Source organism: Oncorhynchus mykiss, chromosome 20 (assembly GCF_057628025.1).
Source record: "Oncorhynchus mykiss isolate SJ-2025 chromosome 20, ASM5762802v1, whole genome shotgun sequence".
Lineage (NCBI taxonomy): Eukaryota > Metazoa > Chordata > Actinopteri > Salmoniformes > Salmonidae > Oncorhynchus > Oncorhynchus mykiss.
This window is the reverse complement of record NC_143041.1, coordinates 51,047,417-51,063,575: the sequence shown is the minus strand read 5'-3', so window position 1 is coordinate 51,063,575 and position 16,159 is coordinate 51,047,417. Positions and strand designations below refer to the sequence as shown.

Genomic DNA, 16,159 nt, shown 5'->3' with positions numbered 1-16,159 from the left:
AATTTACAAAAAAAAAAAAAATGACGTTTTCGTCCTTTGAGCATCTAGTCATGAAATATATGCAGCCTACTCAATCACTTTTTATAGCTACTGTTTACAGGCCTCCTGGGCCATATACAGCGTTCCTCACTGAGTTCCCTGAATTCCTATCGGACCTTGTAGTCATAGCAGAAAATATTCTAATCTTTGGTGACTTTAATATTCACATGGAAAAGTCCACAGACCCACTCCAAAAGGCTTTTGGAGCCATCATCGACTCAGTGGGTTTTGTCCAACATGTCTCTGGACCCACTCACTGTCACAGTCATACGCTGGACCTAGTTTTGTCCCATGGAATAAATGTTGTGGATCTTAATGTTTTTCCTCATAATCCTGGACTATCGGACCACCATTTTATTACGTTTGCAATTGCAACAAATAATCTGCTCAGACCCCAACCAAGGATCATCAAAAGTCGTGCTATAAATTCACAGACAACACAAAGATTCCTTGATGTCCTTCCAGATTCCCTCTGTCTACCCAAGGACGCCAGAGGACAAAAATCAGTTAACCACCTAACTGAGGAACTCAATTTAACCTTGCGTAATACCCTAGATGCAGTTGCACCCCTAAAAACCAAAAACATTTCTCATAAAAAACTAGCTCCCTGGTACACAGAAAATACCCAAGCTCTGAAGCAAGCTTCCAGAAAATTGGAACGGAAATGGCGCCACACCAAACTGGAAGTCTTCCGACTAGCTTGGAAAGACAGTACTGTGCAGTACCGAAGAGCCCTTACTGTTGCTCGATCATCGTATTTTTCTAACTTAATTGAGGAAAATAAGAACAATCCGAAATTCCTTTTTGATACTGTCGCAAAGCTAACTAAAAAGCAGCATTCCACAAGAGAGGATGACTTTCACTTTAGCAGTGATAAATTCATGAACTTCTTTGAGGAAAAGATTATGATTATTGAAAGCAAATTACGGACTCCTACTTAAATCTGCGTATTCCTTCAAAGCTCAGTTGTCCTGAGTCTGCACAACTCTGCCAGGACCTAGGATCAAGAGAGACGCTGAAGTGTTTTAGTACTATATCTCTTGACACAATGATGAAAATAATCATGGCCTCTAAACCTTCAAGCTGCATACTGGACCCTATTCCAACTAAACTACTGAAAGAGCTGCTTCCTGTGCTTGGCCCTCCTATGTTGAACATAATAAACGGCTCTCTATCCACCGGATGTGTACCAAAGAGGTGTATGATATATATAGAGGTAGAGGTGTATGATATATGTAGAGGTGTATGATATATAGAGAGGTAGATGTGTATGATATATGTAGAGGTAGAGGTGTATGATATATGTAGAGGTGTATGATATATGTAGAGGTAGAGGTGTTTGATATATGTATAGGTAGAGGTGTATGATATATGTCGAGGTAGAGGTGTATGATATATGTAGAGGTGTATGATATATGTAGAGGTAGAGGTGTATGATATATGTAGAGGTAGAGGTGTATGATATATATAGAGGTGTATGATATATGTAGAGGTAGAGGTGTATGATATATGTCGAGGTAGAGGTGTATGATATATGTAGAGGTGTATGACATATAGATGTAGAGGTAGAGGTGTATGATATATGTAAAAGTAGAGGTGTATGATATATGTAGAGGTGTATGATATATGTAGAGGTAGAGGTGTATGATATATATAGAGGTGTATGATATATGTAGAGGTAGAGGTGTATGATATATGTAAAGGTAGAGGTGTATGATATATATAGAGGTGTATGATATATGTAGAGGTGTATGATATATATATAGAGGTAGAGGTGTATGATATATGTAGAGGTAGAGGTGTATGATATATGTAGAGGTAGAGGTGTATGATATATATAGAGGTGTATGATATATGTAGAGGTGTATGATATATGTAGAGGTAGAGGTGTATGATATATATAGAGGTGTATGATATATGTAGAGGTGTATGATATCTGTAGAAAAACTTTCGCAAGGCACTGTATATATAGAGGTGTATGATATCTGTAGAGGTGTATGTTATCTGTAGAGGTGTATGATATCTGTAGAGGTGTATGATATATGTAGAGGTGTATGATACATGTAGATGTGTATGATACATGTAGAGGTGTATGATATATGTAGAGGTGTATGATACATGTAGAGGTAGAGGTGTATGATACATGTAGAGGTGTATGATACATGTAGAGGTGTATGATACATGTAGAGGTGTATGATACATGTAGAGGTGTATGATATATGTAGAGGTGTATGATATATGTAGAGGTGTATGATATATGTAGAGGTGTATGATATATGTAGAGATTTATGATATATGTAGAGGTGTTTGATATATGTAGAGGTGTATGATATATGATATATGTAGAGATGTATGATATATGTAGAGGCGTATGATATATGTAGAGGTGTATGATATATGTAGAGGTGTATGATATATGTAGAGGTAGAGGTGTATGATATCTGTAGAGGTGTATGATATATGTAGAGGTAGAGGTGCATGATATCTGTATAGCGAGGTACCTGAGATGGCGGCTAACTTGGCTTCATGGAGAGCCAGGAGTTGAGTCTCTGTCTCACTGACTTTCCTTCTCAGACTTCCTCCCAACCTCTGACTCATCACTACCTAGAGAAGGATGAAGGAAAGAAGAGAGGGAGGGTTAGATGACACACTAATCATTATACTACAGTATATAACACTTCCTAATATGGAGTTGCACCTCTTTTTAACCTCAGAACAGCCTCAATTTGCCAGGGCATAGGCTCTACAAGGTGTTCGAAAGCATTCTACAGGAATGCTGCTCCATGTTGACTCCAATGCTTCCCACAAATGTGACTCGTTTCAGGAAATTAGGAGCATATCACACGTCACTACTTCACAGGAGAGCCGTTTGAATGTAAACTTTATTTTTGATCAAAATACATTTTTAGGCAGAAATGCCTACTGGAACATGTGAGCTTTCATGTACCTTAATTACAAACTTGTATGCCATCTGTAAATACGAATACAATTGTTATATTACAAGCTACAAAAAAAGTCAGCAACCTTCGCTAGCCATGATTGGCTGAGATAATGAGTGGGCTGGACATGTTGAGAGTTGGGATTGGTCTGCCATATAACATGCTTCTGTCTATTTGATCTGGTCAGTATGTGTAGGTAAACCTGTCTAACGCTGCTTTAAAAAAAATATATCACTTAGTAGAACTGCATAAGTGTTGCTCTCCACTTTCTGGAGGACCGAGTTTTGAAATCAGTGGAATTAGAGTCTGATAGCTAAAGAGATGGAGAATTAGAGCTAAAGTGATGGAGAAAACAACTGTCTCCGGATTACATCTTCAACTAAAAGGTCAGTGAGCTGTTCTCTCATTTGTGTCTGGAATTAGCTAGCAAGCTAGCCAACGTTAGCCAGGTAGTTTGGGTGCTTGACTGTTGTTAGTACAGAAGTCTCGGATCAACCCTTAACGAGATGGGTGGGGCTAAAGCTTAAGATGAAAGGTGCTGAACAAAAAAGAGCTCTCCAGTAGGTGTACCAAAACATACAATGACTTTCAAAGCAGAATGACTTTCCCATTGTTCCTTAAATACAGTGTGTGATACACCATTTGAAGATCTGTGTCTCTGCTTTAATCCATTGTAAAAAAACACAGTTTCTAATTTTGCAACGTGAGACCTAATCAAGTTGGCTGGATGTCTTTTGGGTAGTAGACGATTCTTGATACACACGGGAAACTGTTGTGTGGGAAATCCAGCAGCTTTGTAGTTCTTGACACAAACCGGCACCTACTTCAATACCCCATTCATAGGCATGTAAATATTTTGTCTTGCCCATTCACCCTCTGAATGGCGCACATACACAATCCATGTCCCAATTGTTTTTAATAGGCTTAAAAATGATTCTTTAACCCGTCTCCTCCCCTTCACCTACACTGACTGAAGTGGATATAACAGGTGACATCAATAAGGGATCATAGCTTTCACCTGGATTCAACTGGTCAGTCTGTCCTGGAAATAACAGGTGTTCTTTCTTTCTTTTTTATTTATCCATTATTTTACCAGGTAAATTGACTGAGAACACATTCTCATTTACAGCAACAACCTGGGGAATAGTTACAGGGGAGAGGAGGAGGATGAATGAGCCAATTGTAAACTGGGGATTATTAGGTGACCGTGATGGTTTGAGGGCCAGATTGGGAATTTAGCCAGGACACCGGGGTTAACACCCCTACTCTTACGATAAGTGCCATGGGATTGCTTTACCATGCTCTGTTTTACCCTGCTCTGCTTTACTCTGCTGTGCTCTACTCTGCTGTGCTCTACTCTGCTGTGCTCTACTCTCCTGTGCTCTACTCTGCTGTGCTCTACTCTACTCTGCTTTACTCTGGTTGTCTTGTGCTTTACTCTGCGGTGCTTTACTCTGCGGTGCTTTACTCTGCGGTGCTTTACTCTGCTGTGCTTTACTCTGCTGTGCTTTACTCTGCTGTGCTTTACTCTGCTGTGCTCTACTCTGCTGTGCTCTACTTTACTCTGTTGTGCTTTACTCTGGTTGTCTTGTGCTTTACTCTGGTTGTCTTGTGCTTTACTCTGGTTGTCTTGTGCTTTACTCTGCTCTGCTGTGCTGTGCTTTACTCTGCTGTGCTTTACTCTGCTGTGCTTTACTCTGCTGTGCTCTACTCTGCTGTGCTCTACTCTACTCTGCTGTGCTCTACTCTACTCTGCTGTGCTCTACTCTACTCTGCTGTGCTCTACTCTACTCTGGTTGTCTTGTGCTTTACTCTGCGGAGCTTTACTCTGCGGAGCTTTACTCTGCGGAGCTTTACTCTGCGGTGCTTTACTCTGCGGTGCTTTACTCTGCGGTGCCCTACTCTGCTGTGCTCTACTCTGCTGTGCTCTACTCTACTCTGCTGTGCTTTACTCTACTCTGCTGTGCTTTACTCTGGTTGGCTCTACTCTACTCTAATGTGCTCTACTCTACTCTGCTGTGCTTCACTCTACTCTGCTGTGCTTTACTCTGGTTGTCTTGTGCTTTACTCTGCGGTGCTTTACTCTGCTGTGCTTTACTCTGCTGTGCTCTACTCTACTCTGCTGTGCTCTAATCTACTCTGCTGTGCTCTACTCTACTCTGCTGTGCTTTACTCTACTCTGCCGTGCTTTACTCTGGTTGTCTTGTGCTTTACTCTGCTGTGCTTTACTCTGCTGTGCTTTACCCTGCTGTGCTTTACCCTGCTGTGCTTTACCCTGCTGTGCTCTACTCTGCTGCACTCTACTCTGCTGTGCTCTACTTTACTCTGTTGTGCTTTACTCTGGTTGTCTTGTGCTTTACTCTGGTTGTCTTGTGCTTTACTCTGCTGTGCTGTGCTTTACCCTGCTGTGCTTTACTCTGCTGTGCTTTACCCTGCTGTGCTTTACTCTGCTGTGCTTTACTCTGCTGTGTTCTACTCTGCTGCGCTCTACTCTGCTGTGCTCTACTTTACTCTGTTGTGCTTTACTCTGGTTGTCTTGTGCTTTACTCTGGTTGTCTTGTGCTTTACTCTGCTCTGCTGTGCTGTGCTTTACTCTACTGTGCTTTACTCTGCTGTGCTTTACTCTACTGTGCTTTACTCTACTGTGCTCTACTCTACTCTGCTGTGCTCTACTCTACTCTACTGTGCTTTACCCTGCTGTGCTTTACTCTACTGTGCTTTACTCTACTGTGCTTTACCCTGCTGTGCTTTACTCTGCTCTGCTGTGCTTTACTCTGCTGTGCTTTACTCTGCTCTGCTGTGCTTTACTCTACTGTGCTTTACCCTGCTGTGCTTTACCCTGCTGTGCTTTACTCTACTGTGCTTTACTCTACTGTGCTTTACCCTGCTGTGCTTTACTCTACTGTGCTTTACTCTACTGTGCTTTACTCTACTGTGCTTTACTCTGCTGTGCTTTACTCTACTGTGCTTTACTCTACTGTGCTTTACTCTACTGTGCTTTACCCTGCTGTGCTTTACCCTGCTGTGCTTTACTCTACTGTGCTTTAATCTACTGTGCTTTACCCTGCTGTGCTTTACTCTACTGTGCTTTACTCTACTGTGCTTTACTCTGCTGTGCTTTACTCTGCTGTGCTTTACTCTGCTGTGCTTTACTCTACTGTGCTTTACTCTACTGTGCTTTACTCTACTGTGCTTTACTCTGCTCTGCTTTACCCTGCTGTGCTTTACTCTACTGTGCTTTACTCTACTGTGCTTTACTCTACTGTGCTTTACTCTACTGTGCTTTACCCTGCTGTGCTTTACTCTACTTTGCTTTACCCTGCTGTGCTTTACTCTGATGTGCTCTACTCTGCTGTGCTCTACTCTGCTGTGCTCTACTCTGCTGTGCTCTACTCTGCTGCACTCTACTCTGCTGCACTCTACTTTACTCTGTTGTGCTTTACTCTGGTTGTCTTGTGCTTTACTCTGGTTGTCTTGTGCTTTACTCTGGTTGTCTTGTGCTTTACTCTGCTCTGCTGTGCTGTGCTTTACTCTGCTGTGCTTAACTCTGCTGTGCTCTACTCTACTCTACTCTGCTGTGCTCTACTCTACTCTGGTTGTCTTGTGCTTTACTCTGCGGTGCTTTACTCTGAGGAGCTTAACTCTGCGGAGCTTTACTCTGCGGTGCTCTACCCTGCTGTGCTCTACTCTGCTGTGCTCTACTCTACTCTGCTGTGCTCTACTCTGCTCTGCTGTGCTCTACTCTGCTCTGCTGTGCTCTACTCTACTCTGCTGTGCTCTACTCTACTCTGCTGTGCTTTACTCTGGTTGTCTTGTGCTTTACTCTGCGGTGCTTTACTCTGCTGTGCTTTACTCTGCTGTGCTCTACTCTACTCTGCTTTACTCTGCTGTGCTCTACTCTACTCTGCTGTGCTCTACTCTACTCTGCTGTGCTTTACTCTACTCTGCTGTGCTTTACTCTGGTTGTCTTGTGCTTTACTCTGCGGTGCTTTACTCTGCGGTGCTTTACTCTGCGGTGCTTTACCCTGCTGTGCTCTACTCTGCTGTGCTCTACTCTGCTGCACTCTGCTGTGCTCTACTTTACTCTGTTGTGCTTTACTCTGGTTGTCTTGTGCTTTACTCTGGTTGTCTTGTGCTTTACTCTGCTCTGCTGTGCTTTACTCTACTGTGCTCTACTCTACTCTGCTGTGCTCTACTCTACTCTACTGTGCTTTACCCTGCTGTGCTTTACTCTACTGTGCTTTACTCTACTGTGCTTTACCCTGCTGTGCTTTACTCTGCTCTGCTGTGCTTTACTCTGCTGTGCTTTACTCTGCTCTGCTGTGCTTTACTCTACTGTGCTTTACCCTGCTGTGCTTTACCCTGCTGTGCTTTACTCTACTGTGCTTTACTCTACTGTGCTTTACCCTGCTGTGCTTTACTCTACTGTGCTTTACTCTACTGTGCTTTACTCTACTGTGCTTTACTCTGCTGTGCTTTACTCTACTGTGCTTTACTCTACTGTGCTTTACTCTACTGTGCTTTACCCTGCTGTGCTTTACCCTGCTGTGCTTTACTCTACTGTGCTTTAATCTACTGTGCTTTACTCTACTGTGCTTTACTCTACTGTGCTTTACTCTACTGTGCTTTACTCTACTGTGCTTTACTCTGCTGTGCTTTACTCTGCTGTGCTTTACTCTGCTGTGCTTTACTCTACTGTGCTTTACTCTACTGTGCTTTACTCTACTGTGCTTTACTCTGCTCTGCTTTACCCTGCTGTGCTTTACTCTACTGTGCTTTACTCTACTGTGCTTTACTCTACTGTGCTTTACTCTACTGTGCTTTACCCTGCTGTGCTTTACTCTACTTTGCTTTACCCTGCTGTGCTTTACTCTGATGTGCTCTACTCTGCTGTGCTCTACTCTGCTGTGCTCTACTCTGCTGTGCTCTACTCTGCTGCACTCTACTCTGCTGCACTCTACTTTACTCTGTTGTGCTTTACTCTGGTTGTCTTGTGCTTTACTCTGGTTGTCTTGTGCTTTACTCTGGTTGTCTTGTGCTTTACTCTGCTCTGCTGTGCTGTGCTTTACTCTGCTGTGCTTAACTCTGCTGTGCTCTACTCTACTCTACTCTGCTGTGCTCTACTCTACTCTGGTTGTCTTGTGCTTTACTCTGCGGTGCTTTACTCTGAGGAGCTTAACTCTGCGGAGCTTTACTCTGCGGTGCTCTACCCTGCTGTGCTCTACTCTGCTGTGCTCTACTCTACTCTGCTGTGCTCTACTCTGCTCTGCTGTGCTCTACTCTGCTCTGCTGTGCTCTACTCTACTCTGCTGTGCTCTACTCTACTCTGCTGTGCTTTACTCTGGTTGTCTTGTGCTTTACTCTGCGGTGCTTTACTCTGCTGTGCTTTACTCTGCTGTGCTCTACTCTACTCTGCTTTACTCTGCTGTGCTCTACTCTACTCTGCTGTGCTCTACTCTACTCTGCTGTGCTTTACTCTACTCTGCTGTGCTTTACTCTGGTTGTCTTGTGCTTTACTCTGCGGTGCTTTACTCTGCGGTGCTTTACTCTGCGGTGCTTTACCCTGCTGTGCTCTACTCTGCTGTGCTCTACTCTGCTGCACTCTGCTGTGCTCTACTTTACTCTGTTGTGCTTTACTCTGGTTGTCTTGTGCTTTACTCTGGTTGTCTTGTGCTTTACTCTGCTCTGCTGTGCTTTACTCTGCTGTGCTTTACCCTGCTGTGCTTTACTCTGCTGTGCTTTACCCTGCTGTGCTTTACTCTGCTGTGCTTTACTCTGCTGTGCTCTACTCTGCTGCGCTCTACTCTGCTGTGCTCTACTTTACTCTGTTGTGCTTTACTCTGGTTGTCTTGTGCTTTACTCTGGTTGTCTTGTGCTTTACTCTGCTCTGCTGTGCTTTACTCTGCTCTGCTGTGCTGTGCTTTACTCTACTGTGCTTTACTCTGCTGTGCTTTACTCTACTGTGCTTTACTCTAATGTGCGTTACTCTACTGTGCTCTACTCTACTGTGCTCTACTCTACTCTGCTCTACTCTACTGTGCTTTACTCTGCTGTGCTTTACTCTACTGTGCTTTACTCTACTGTGCTAAACTGTACTGTGCTTTACTCTACTGTGCTTTACCCTGCTGCGCTTTACCCTGCTGCGCTTTACCCTGCTGTGCTTTACCCTGCTGTGCTTTACCCTGCTGTGCTTTACCCTGCTGTGCTTTACTCTACTGTGCTTTACTCTACTGTGCTTTACCCTGCTGTGCTTTACTATGCTGTGCTTTACTCTGCTGTGCTCTACTCTGCTGTGCTTTACTCTACTGTGCTTTACTCTACTCTGCTTTACTCTACTGTGCTTTACTCTGCTCTGCTTTACTCTACTGTGCTTTACTCTACTGTGCTTTACTCTACTGTGCTTTACTCTACTGTGCTTTACTCTACTGTGCTTTACCCTGCTGTGCTTTACTCTACTGTGCTTTACTCTGCTGTGCTCTACTCTGCTGTGCTCTACTCTGCTGCACTCTACTCTGCTGTGCTCTACTTTACTCTGTTGTGCTTTACTCTGGTTGTCTTGTGCTTTACTCTGGTTGTCTTGTGCTTTACTCTGCTCTGCTGTGCTTTACTCTGCTCTGCTTTACCCTGCTGTGCTTTACCCTGCTGTGCTTTACTCTGCTGTGCTCTACTCTGCTGCGCTCTACTCTGCTGGGCTCTACTTTACTCTGTTGTGCTTTACTCTGGTTGTCTTGTGCTTTACTCTGGTTGTCTTGTGCTTTACTCTGGTTGTCTTGTGCTTTACTCTGCTCTGCTGTGCTTTACTCTGCTGTGCTTTACTCTGCTGTGCTTTACTCTACTGTGCTTTACTCTACTGTGCTTTACTCTACTGTGCTTTACTCTGCTGTGCTTTACTCTACTGTGCTTTACTCTACTGTGCTCTACTCTACTCTGCTGTGCTCTACTCTACTCTACTGTGCTTTACCCTGCTGTGCTCTACTCTACTCTGGTTGTCTTGTGCTCTACTCTACCCTGCTGTGCTCTACTCTACTCTGGTTGTCTTGTGCTTTACTCTGCAGTGCTTTACTCTGCTGTGCTTTACTCTGCTGTGCTCTGCTCTACTCTACTCTGCTGTGCTCTACTCTACTCTGCTGTGATATACTCTACTCTGGTTGTCTTGTGCTTTACTCTGCGGTGCTCGACTCTGCTGTGCTCGACTCTGCTGTGCTCTACTCTGCTGTGCTCTACTCTGCTGTGCTCTACTCTGCTGTGCTCTACTCTACTCTGCTGTGCTCTACTCTACTCTGCTGTGCTCTACTCTGCTGTGCTCTACTCTGCTGTGCTCTACTCTGCTGTGCTCTACTCTGCTGTGCTCTACTCTACTGTGCTCTACTCTACTCTGCTGTGCTTTACTCTACTCTGCTGTGCTTTACTCTGGTTGTCTTGTGCTTTACTCTGCGGTGCTTTACTCTGCTGTGCTTTACTCTGTGCTCTACTTTACTCTGGTTGTGCTTTACTCTGGTTGTCTTGTGCTTTACTCTGGTTGTCTTGTGCTTTACTCTGCTCTGCTGTGCTGTGCTTTACTCTGCTCTGCTTTACCCTGCTCTGCTTTACCCTGCTCTGCTTTACTCTGCTCTGCTTTACTCTGCTCTGCTTTACTCTGCTCTGCTTTACTCTGCTCTGCTTTACTCTGCTGTCCTTTGCTTTACTCTGCTGTGCTGTGCTTTACTCTGCTCTGCTTTACTCTGCTCTGCTTTACTCTGCTCTGCTTTACCCTGCTCTGCTTTACTCTGCTCTGCTTTACTCTGCTCTGCTTTACTCTGCTCTGCTGTGCTTTACTCTGCTGTGCTTTACTCTGGGAGGAATGGTTGAGTTGCCATGCCACAAAGTAGGGGTCGTGGGGACTGCAACTGAAACTGTGTCACTCTGTATAAGAGTGTTTGCTGAATGTCTAAAATGTCAATATAAAAATAACCTTACTTTAGCCGTAGCATCTTTAATGGACAGACTCAGTGATTGCTCCTGATCCTGGAGTCTGCAAGGGAAGAGGAAGACAGGAGGAATGTTATGGACAGACTCAGTGTTCCTACAAGGGAAGATGAAGACTGGAGGAATGTTATGGACAGACTCAGTGTTCCTACAAGGGAAGAGGAAGACTGGAGGAATGTTATGGACAGACTCAGTGTTCCTACAAGGGAAGAGGAAGACAGGAGGAATGTTATGGACAGACTCATTGTTCCTACAAGGAAAGAGGAAGACAGGAGGAATGTTATGGACAGACTCAGTGTTCCTACAAGGGAAGAGGAAGACTGGAGGAATGTTATGGACAGACTCAGTGTTCCTACAAGGGAAGATGAAGACGGGAGGAATGTTATGGACAGATAGATCCTTTGAAGATGTTCATATTGAAACATATCTTTTTTTTAAATTCCTAACTTGGTTTGATAAGATTAGTACAGATTTTCTCAGGGAACCCCACGTGTGGAGAGACAGTGATCCTGGAGAAGTTAGGATTAGTACTGACCTGAGTATGGCTTCAGGGGGAGAGACACAAATCCTGGTCCTGCTCTGTGATGTTACCAGGTCATTGAGGGCATTGCCCATGTCTCTGAGCTGTGTGTGGCTACAGCTGCGCAGGGCGGGTCCTTCAACCTCCTCAGTCTGTAGCTCCTCCTCTTCCTGCTGGATCTGCTGTTCCAGGCTGCAACTCCGAGACTGCAGCTCTCCAAGCCTCCACTGCAGCTCTGCCATCTCCGCCTGGGGCAGGCCCGAGGGCAGAGAGCATTCATAAAGAGTAGTCTCAGAGTAGGAGTGCTGATCTAGGATCAGTTCTGACTTCTAGATAATAATAAATAGGATTATACAGACAGGGGACCTGATCTTAGATCAGCACTTGGATTCACACTCAATTCAACATTTTACAGGGCATGGGACATTCTTCATTCAACCAGTGTATGTATGACAGGATCCATTTACAGGGCATGGGACATTTCTTAATGTACACAACTGGGTATTTCCTGTAGTATTTCTGCTGCAGGCATATCTAACTACTTCATTCTACAACGCTCTAAACTGTAGAATTGTTGAGTGTACACTTGGGGGAATTGCACAAATCGATGTGATTTAATTCAAGCAGGCCAAAGGTGTCCAAAATGCCTTGTTATTTTCAGTAATCGCTACCTAATGAAATCTACTCACCTCCACTATGCGTTTCTCCTGCAGCAAACACTCTCTCCTTTGCAGTGGACCCTGGACGGCTTCAGCCACTTCCCCTCCATCACTCTCCACCTCTTCCCTTTAACAGGTCAAAAGCAGAAAGAATAACAGACATTAACAGTTAAACTAGCATCCTGTGGGTCTGTTCTGTTACCTAGTTAAACTAGCATCCTGGTAGCTCTGTTCTGTTACCCAGTTAAACTAGCATCCTATGGGTCGGTTCTGTTACCTAGTTAAACTAGCATCCTGGTAGCTCTGTTCTGTTACCCAGTTAAACTAGCATCCTGTGGATCTGTTCTGTTACCCAGTTAAACTAGCATCCTGGTAGCTCTGTTCTGTTACCTAGTTAAACAAGCATCCTGGTAGCTCTGTTCTGTTACCCAGTTAAACAAGCATCCTGGTAGCTCTGTTCTGTTACCCAGTTAAACTAGCATCCTGGTAGCTTTGTTCTGTTACCCAGTGAAACTAGCATCCTGGTAGCTCTGTTCTGTTACCCAGTTAAACTAGCATCCTGTGGGTCTGTTCTGTTACCCAGTTAAACTAGCATCCTGGTAGCTCTGTTCTGTTACCTAGTTAAACAAGCATCCTGGTAGCTCTGTTCTGTTACCCAGTTAAACAAGCATCCTGGTAGCTCTGTTCTGTTACCCAGTTAAACTAGCATCCTGTGGGTCTGTTCTGTTACCCAGTTAAACTAGCATCCTGTGGGTCTGTTCTGTTACCCAGTTAAACTAGCATCCTGTGGGTCTGTTCTGTTACCCAGTTAAACTAGCATCCTGGTAGCTCTGTTCTGTTACCTAGTTAAACTAGCATCCTGGTAGCTCTGTTCTGTTACCTAGTTAAACTAGCATCCTGTGGGTCTGTTCTGTTACCCAGTTAAACTAGCATCCTGGTAGCTCTGTTCTGTTACCCAGTTAAACTAGCTTCCTGTGGGTCTGTGTTATTCAGTTAAACTAGCATCCTGGTAGCTCTGTTCTGTTACCTAGTTAAACTAGCATCCTGGTAGCGCTGTTCTGTTACCTAGTTAAACTAGCATCCTGGTAGCTCTGTTCTGTTACCTAGTTAAACTAGCATCCTGGTAGCTCTGTTCTGTTACCCAGTTAAACTAGCATCCTGTGGGTCTGTTCTGTTACCCAGTTAAACTAGCATCCTGGTAGCTCTGTTCTGTTACCCAGTTAAACTAGCATCCTGTGGGTCTGTGTTATTCAGTTAAACTAGCATCCTGTGGGTCTGTGTTACCCAGTTAAACTAGCATCCTGTGGGTCTGTGTTACCCAGTTAAACTAGCTTCCTGTGGGTCTGTGTTATTCAGTTAAACTAGCTTCCTGTGGGTCTGTGTTATTCAGTTAAACTAGCTTCCTGTGGGTCTGTGTTATTCAGTTAAACTAGCTTCCTGTGGGTCTGTGTTACCCAGTTAAACTAGCATCCTGTGGATCTGTGCTATTCAGTTAAACTAGCATCATGTGGGTCTGTGTTACCCAGTTAAACTAGCATCCTGTGTGTTGTAGTGTGTTGTGGGGTGGGGTGGTGTGGTGTGGGGTGTTTTGGGGGTGGTGTGGGTGGTGTGGGGTGTTGTGGTGTGGGGTGTTGGGGTGTTGTTATGTGTTGTTGGGTGTTGTGGTGTGTTGTGTTGTGGTGGTGTGGGGTGTTGTTGTGGTGTGGGGTGGTGTAGTTGTTGTGGGGTGTTGTAGTGTGATGTGTTGTAGTGTGATGTGTTGAGATGTGTTGTAGTAATGGTACTAACCTATGGTCCTCCATCCTGGCGAGGGCGCTGTGTACTGCCTCTCTGAGTCTCTGGAGGAACAGAGCCACACTGGGCTGTCTGGAGGGGAGACCCAGCCTCAGTGAGCTCCTCTCTCTACACAGCTCCTCCAGCTTCTTACCAAAGCGCTCAGCTGAAACAACAGCACACATATCTGGGTCATAGACCAGAAACAATCCATTGCTGCAGGCCTCTCCTCTACTACTGCTGCTGGCCACTCCTCTACTACTGCTGCTGGCCTCTCCTCTACTACTGCTGCTGGCCTCTCCTCTACTACTGCTGCTGGCCTCTCCTCTATTACTGCTACTACTGCTGGCCTCTCCTCTACTACTGCTACTACTGCTGGGCTCTCCTCTACTACTACTACTACTACTACTACTACTACTACTACTACTACTACTACTGCTGGCCTCTACTACTACTACTACTGCTGGCCTCTCCTCTACTACTACTACTACTACTACTGCTGGCCTCTCCTCTACTACTACTACTACTGCTGGCCTCTCCTCTACTACTACTACTACTACTACTGCTGGCCTCTCCTCTACTACTACTACTGGCCTCTCCTCTACTACTACTACTACTGGCCTCTCCTCTACTACTACTACTACTGCTGGACTCTCCTCTACTACTACTGCTCGGGTGGCCTCTACTACTACTGCTACTGGCTCTCTACTACTACTGCTACTGGCCTCTACTACTACTACTGCTACTGGCCACTCCTCTACTACTGCTACTGGCCACTCCTCTACTACTACTGCTGGCCTCTCCTCGACTACTACTGCTGGCCTCTCCTCTACTACTACTACTACTACTACTGCTGGCCTCTCCTCTACTACTACTACTACTACTGGACTCTCCTCTACTACTACTACTACTGGCCTCTCCTCTACTACTACTACTGGCCTCTCCTCTACTACTACTGCTGGCCTCTCCTCTACTACTACTACTGCTGGCCTCTCCTCTACTACTACTACTGCTGGCCTCTCCTCTACTACTACTACTACTGCTGGCCTCTCCTCAACTACTACTGCTGGCCTCTCCTCTACTGCTACTACTGCTGGCCTCTCCTACTACTACTACTACTACTACTACTACTACTACTACTACTACTACTACTGCTGGCCTCTTCTCTATTACTACTACTACTGCTGGCCTCTCCTCTACTACTACTACTGCTGGCCTCTACTACTACTACTACTACTACTACTACTACTACAACTGGCCTCTCCTCGACTACTACTGCTGGCCTCTCCTCTACTACTACTGCTACTACTACTGCTGGCCTCTCCTCTACTACTACTACTACTGGCCTCTCCTCTACTACTACTACTACTACTACTGGCCTCTCCTCTACTACTACTACTGGCCTCTCCTCTACTACTACTACTGCCTGCCTCTCCTCTACTACTAGTACTACTAACCTCTCCTCTACTACTACTACTGCTGGCCTCTCCTCTACTACTACTACTGCTGGCCTCTCCTCTACTACTAACCTCTCCTCTACTACTACTGCTGGCCTCTCCTCTACTACTAACCTCTCCTCTACTACTACTGCTGGCCTCTCCTCTACTACTACTACTACTACTACTACTACTACTACTACTACTGCTGGCCTCTCCTCTACTACTACTACTACTACTAACCTCTACTACTACTACTACTACTGCTGGCCTCTACTACTACTACTACTACTGCTGGCCTCTCCTCTACTACTACTACTACTGGCCTCTCCTCTACTACTACTACTACTGGCCTCTCCTCTACTACTACTACTACTACTGGCCTCTCCTCTACTACTACTACTACTACTACTGGCCTCTCCTCTACTACTACTACTACTACTGGCCTCTCCTCTACTACTACTTCTACTACTACTACTACTACTGGCCTCTCCTCTACTACTACTACTACTATTACTACTACTACTACTGCTGGACTCTCCTCTACTACTACTACTACTACTACTACTGGCCTCTCTTTTACTACTACTACTGCTGGTCTCTCCTCTACTACTACTGCTACTGGCTCTCTACTACTACTGCTACTGGTCTCTACTACTACTGCTACTGGTCTCTACCACTACTGGTCTCTACTACTACTACTGCTACTGGCCACTCCTCTACTACTACTGCTGGCCTCTCCTCTACTACTACTACTGCTGGCCTCTCCTCTACTACTACTGCTGGCCTCTCCTCTACTACTACTACTACTACTGGCCTCTCCTCTAC

At 44.9% G+C, this 16,159-nt stretch overlaps 1 protein-coding gene across 2 annotated transcripts in view; it reads right to left on the bottom strand.

Annotated features, from left to right (window-relative positions):
• disc1 (DISC1 scaffold protein) overlaps positions 1 to 16,159 on the bottom strand; it is a 97,072-nt gene that overhangs the window by 52,381 nt on the left and 28,532 nt on the right. For both annotated transcript variants that reach the window (XM_090211967.1, XM_036956448.2), the window contains exons 4-8: positions 13,911 to 14,061; positions 12,153 to 12,249; positions 11,479 to 11,711; positions 10,935 to 10,989; positions 2,541 to 2,643 (exon numbers count right to left, since the gene is read on the bottom strand). In XM_090211967.1, the coding sequence (XP_090068093.1) occupies positions 2,541 to 2,643; positions 10,935 to 10,989; positions 11,479 to 11,711; positions 12,153 to 12,249; positions 13,911 to 14,061 (639 nt within the window). The remainder of the gene's footprint in view (positions 1 to 2,540; positions 2,644 to 10,934; positions 10,990 to 11,478; positions 11,712 to 12,152; positions 12,250 to 13,910; positions 14,062 to 16,159) is intronic.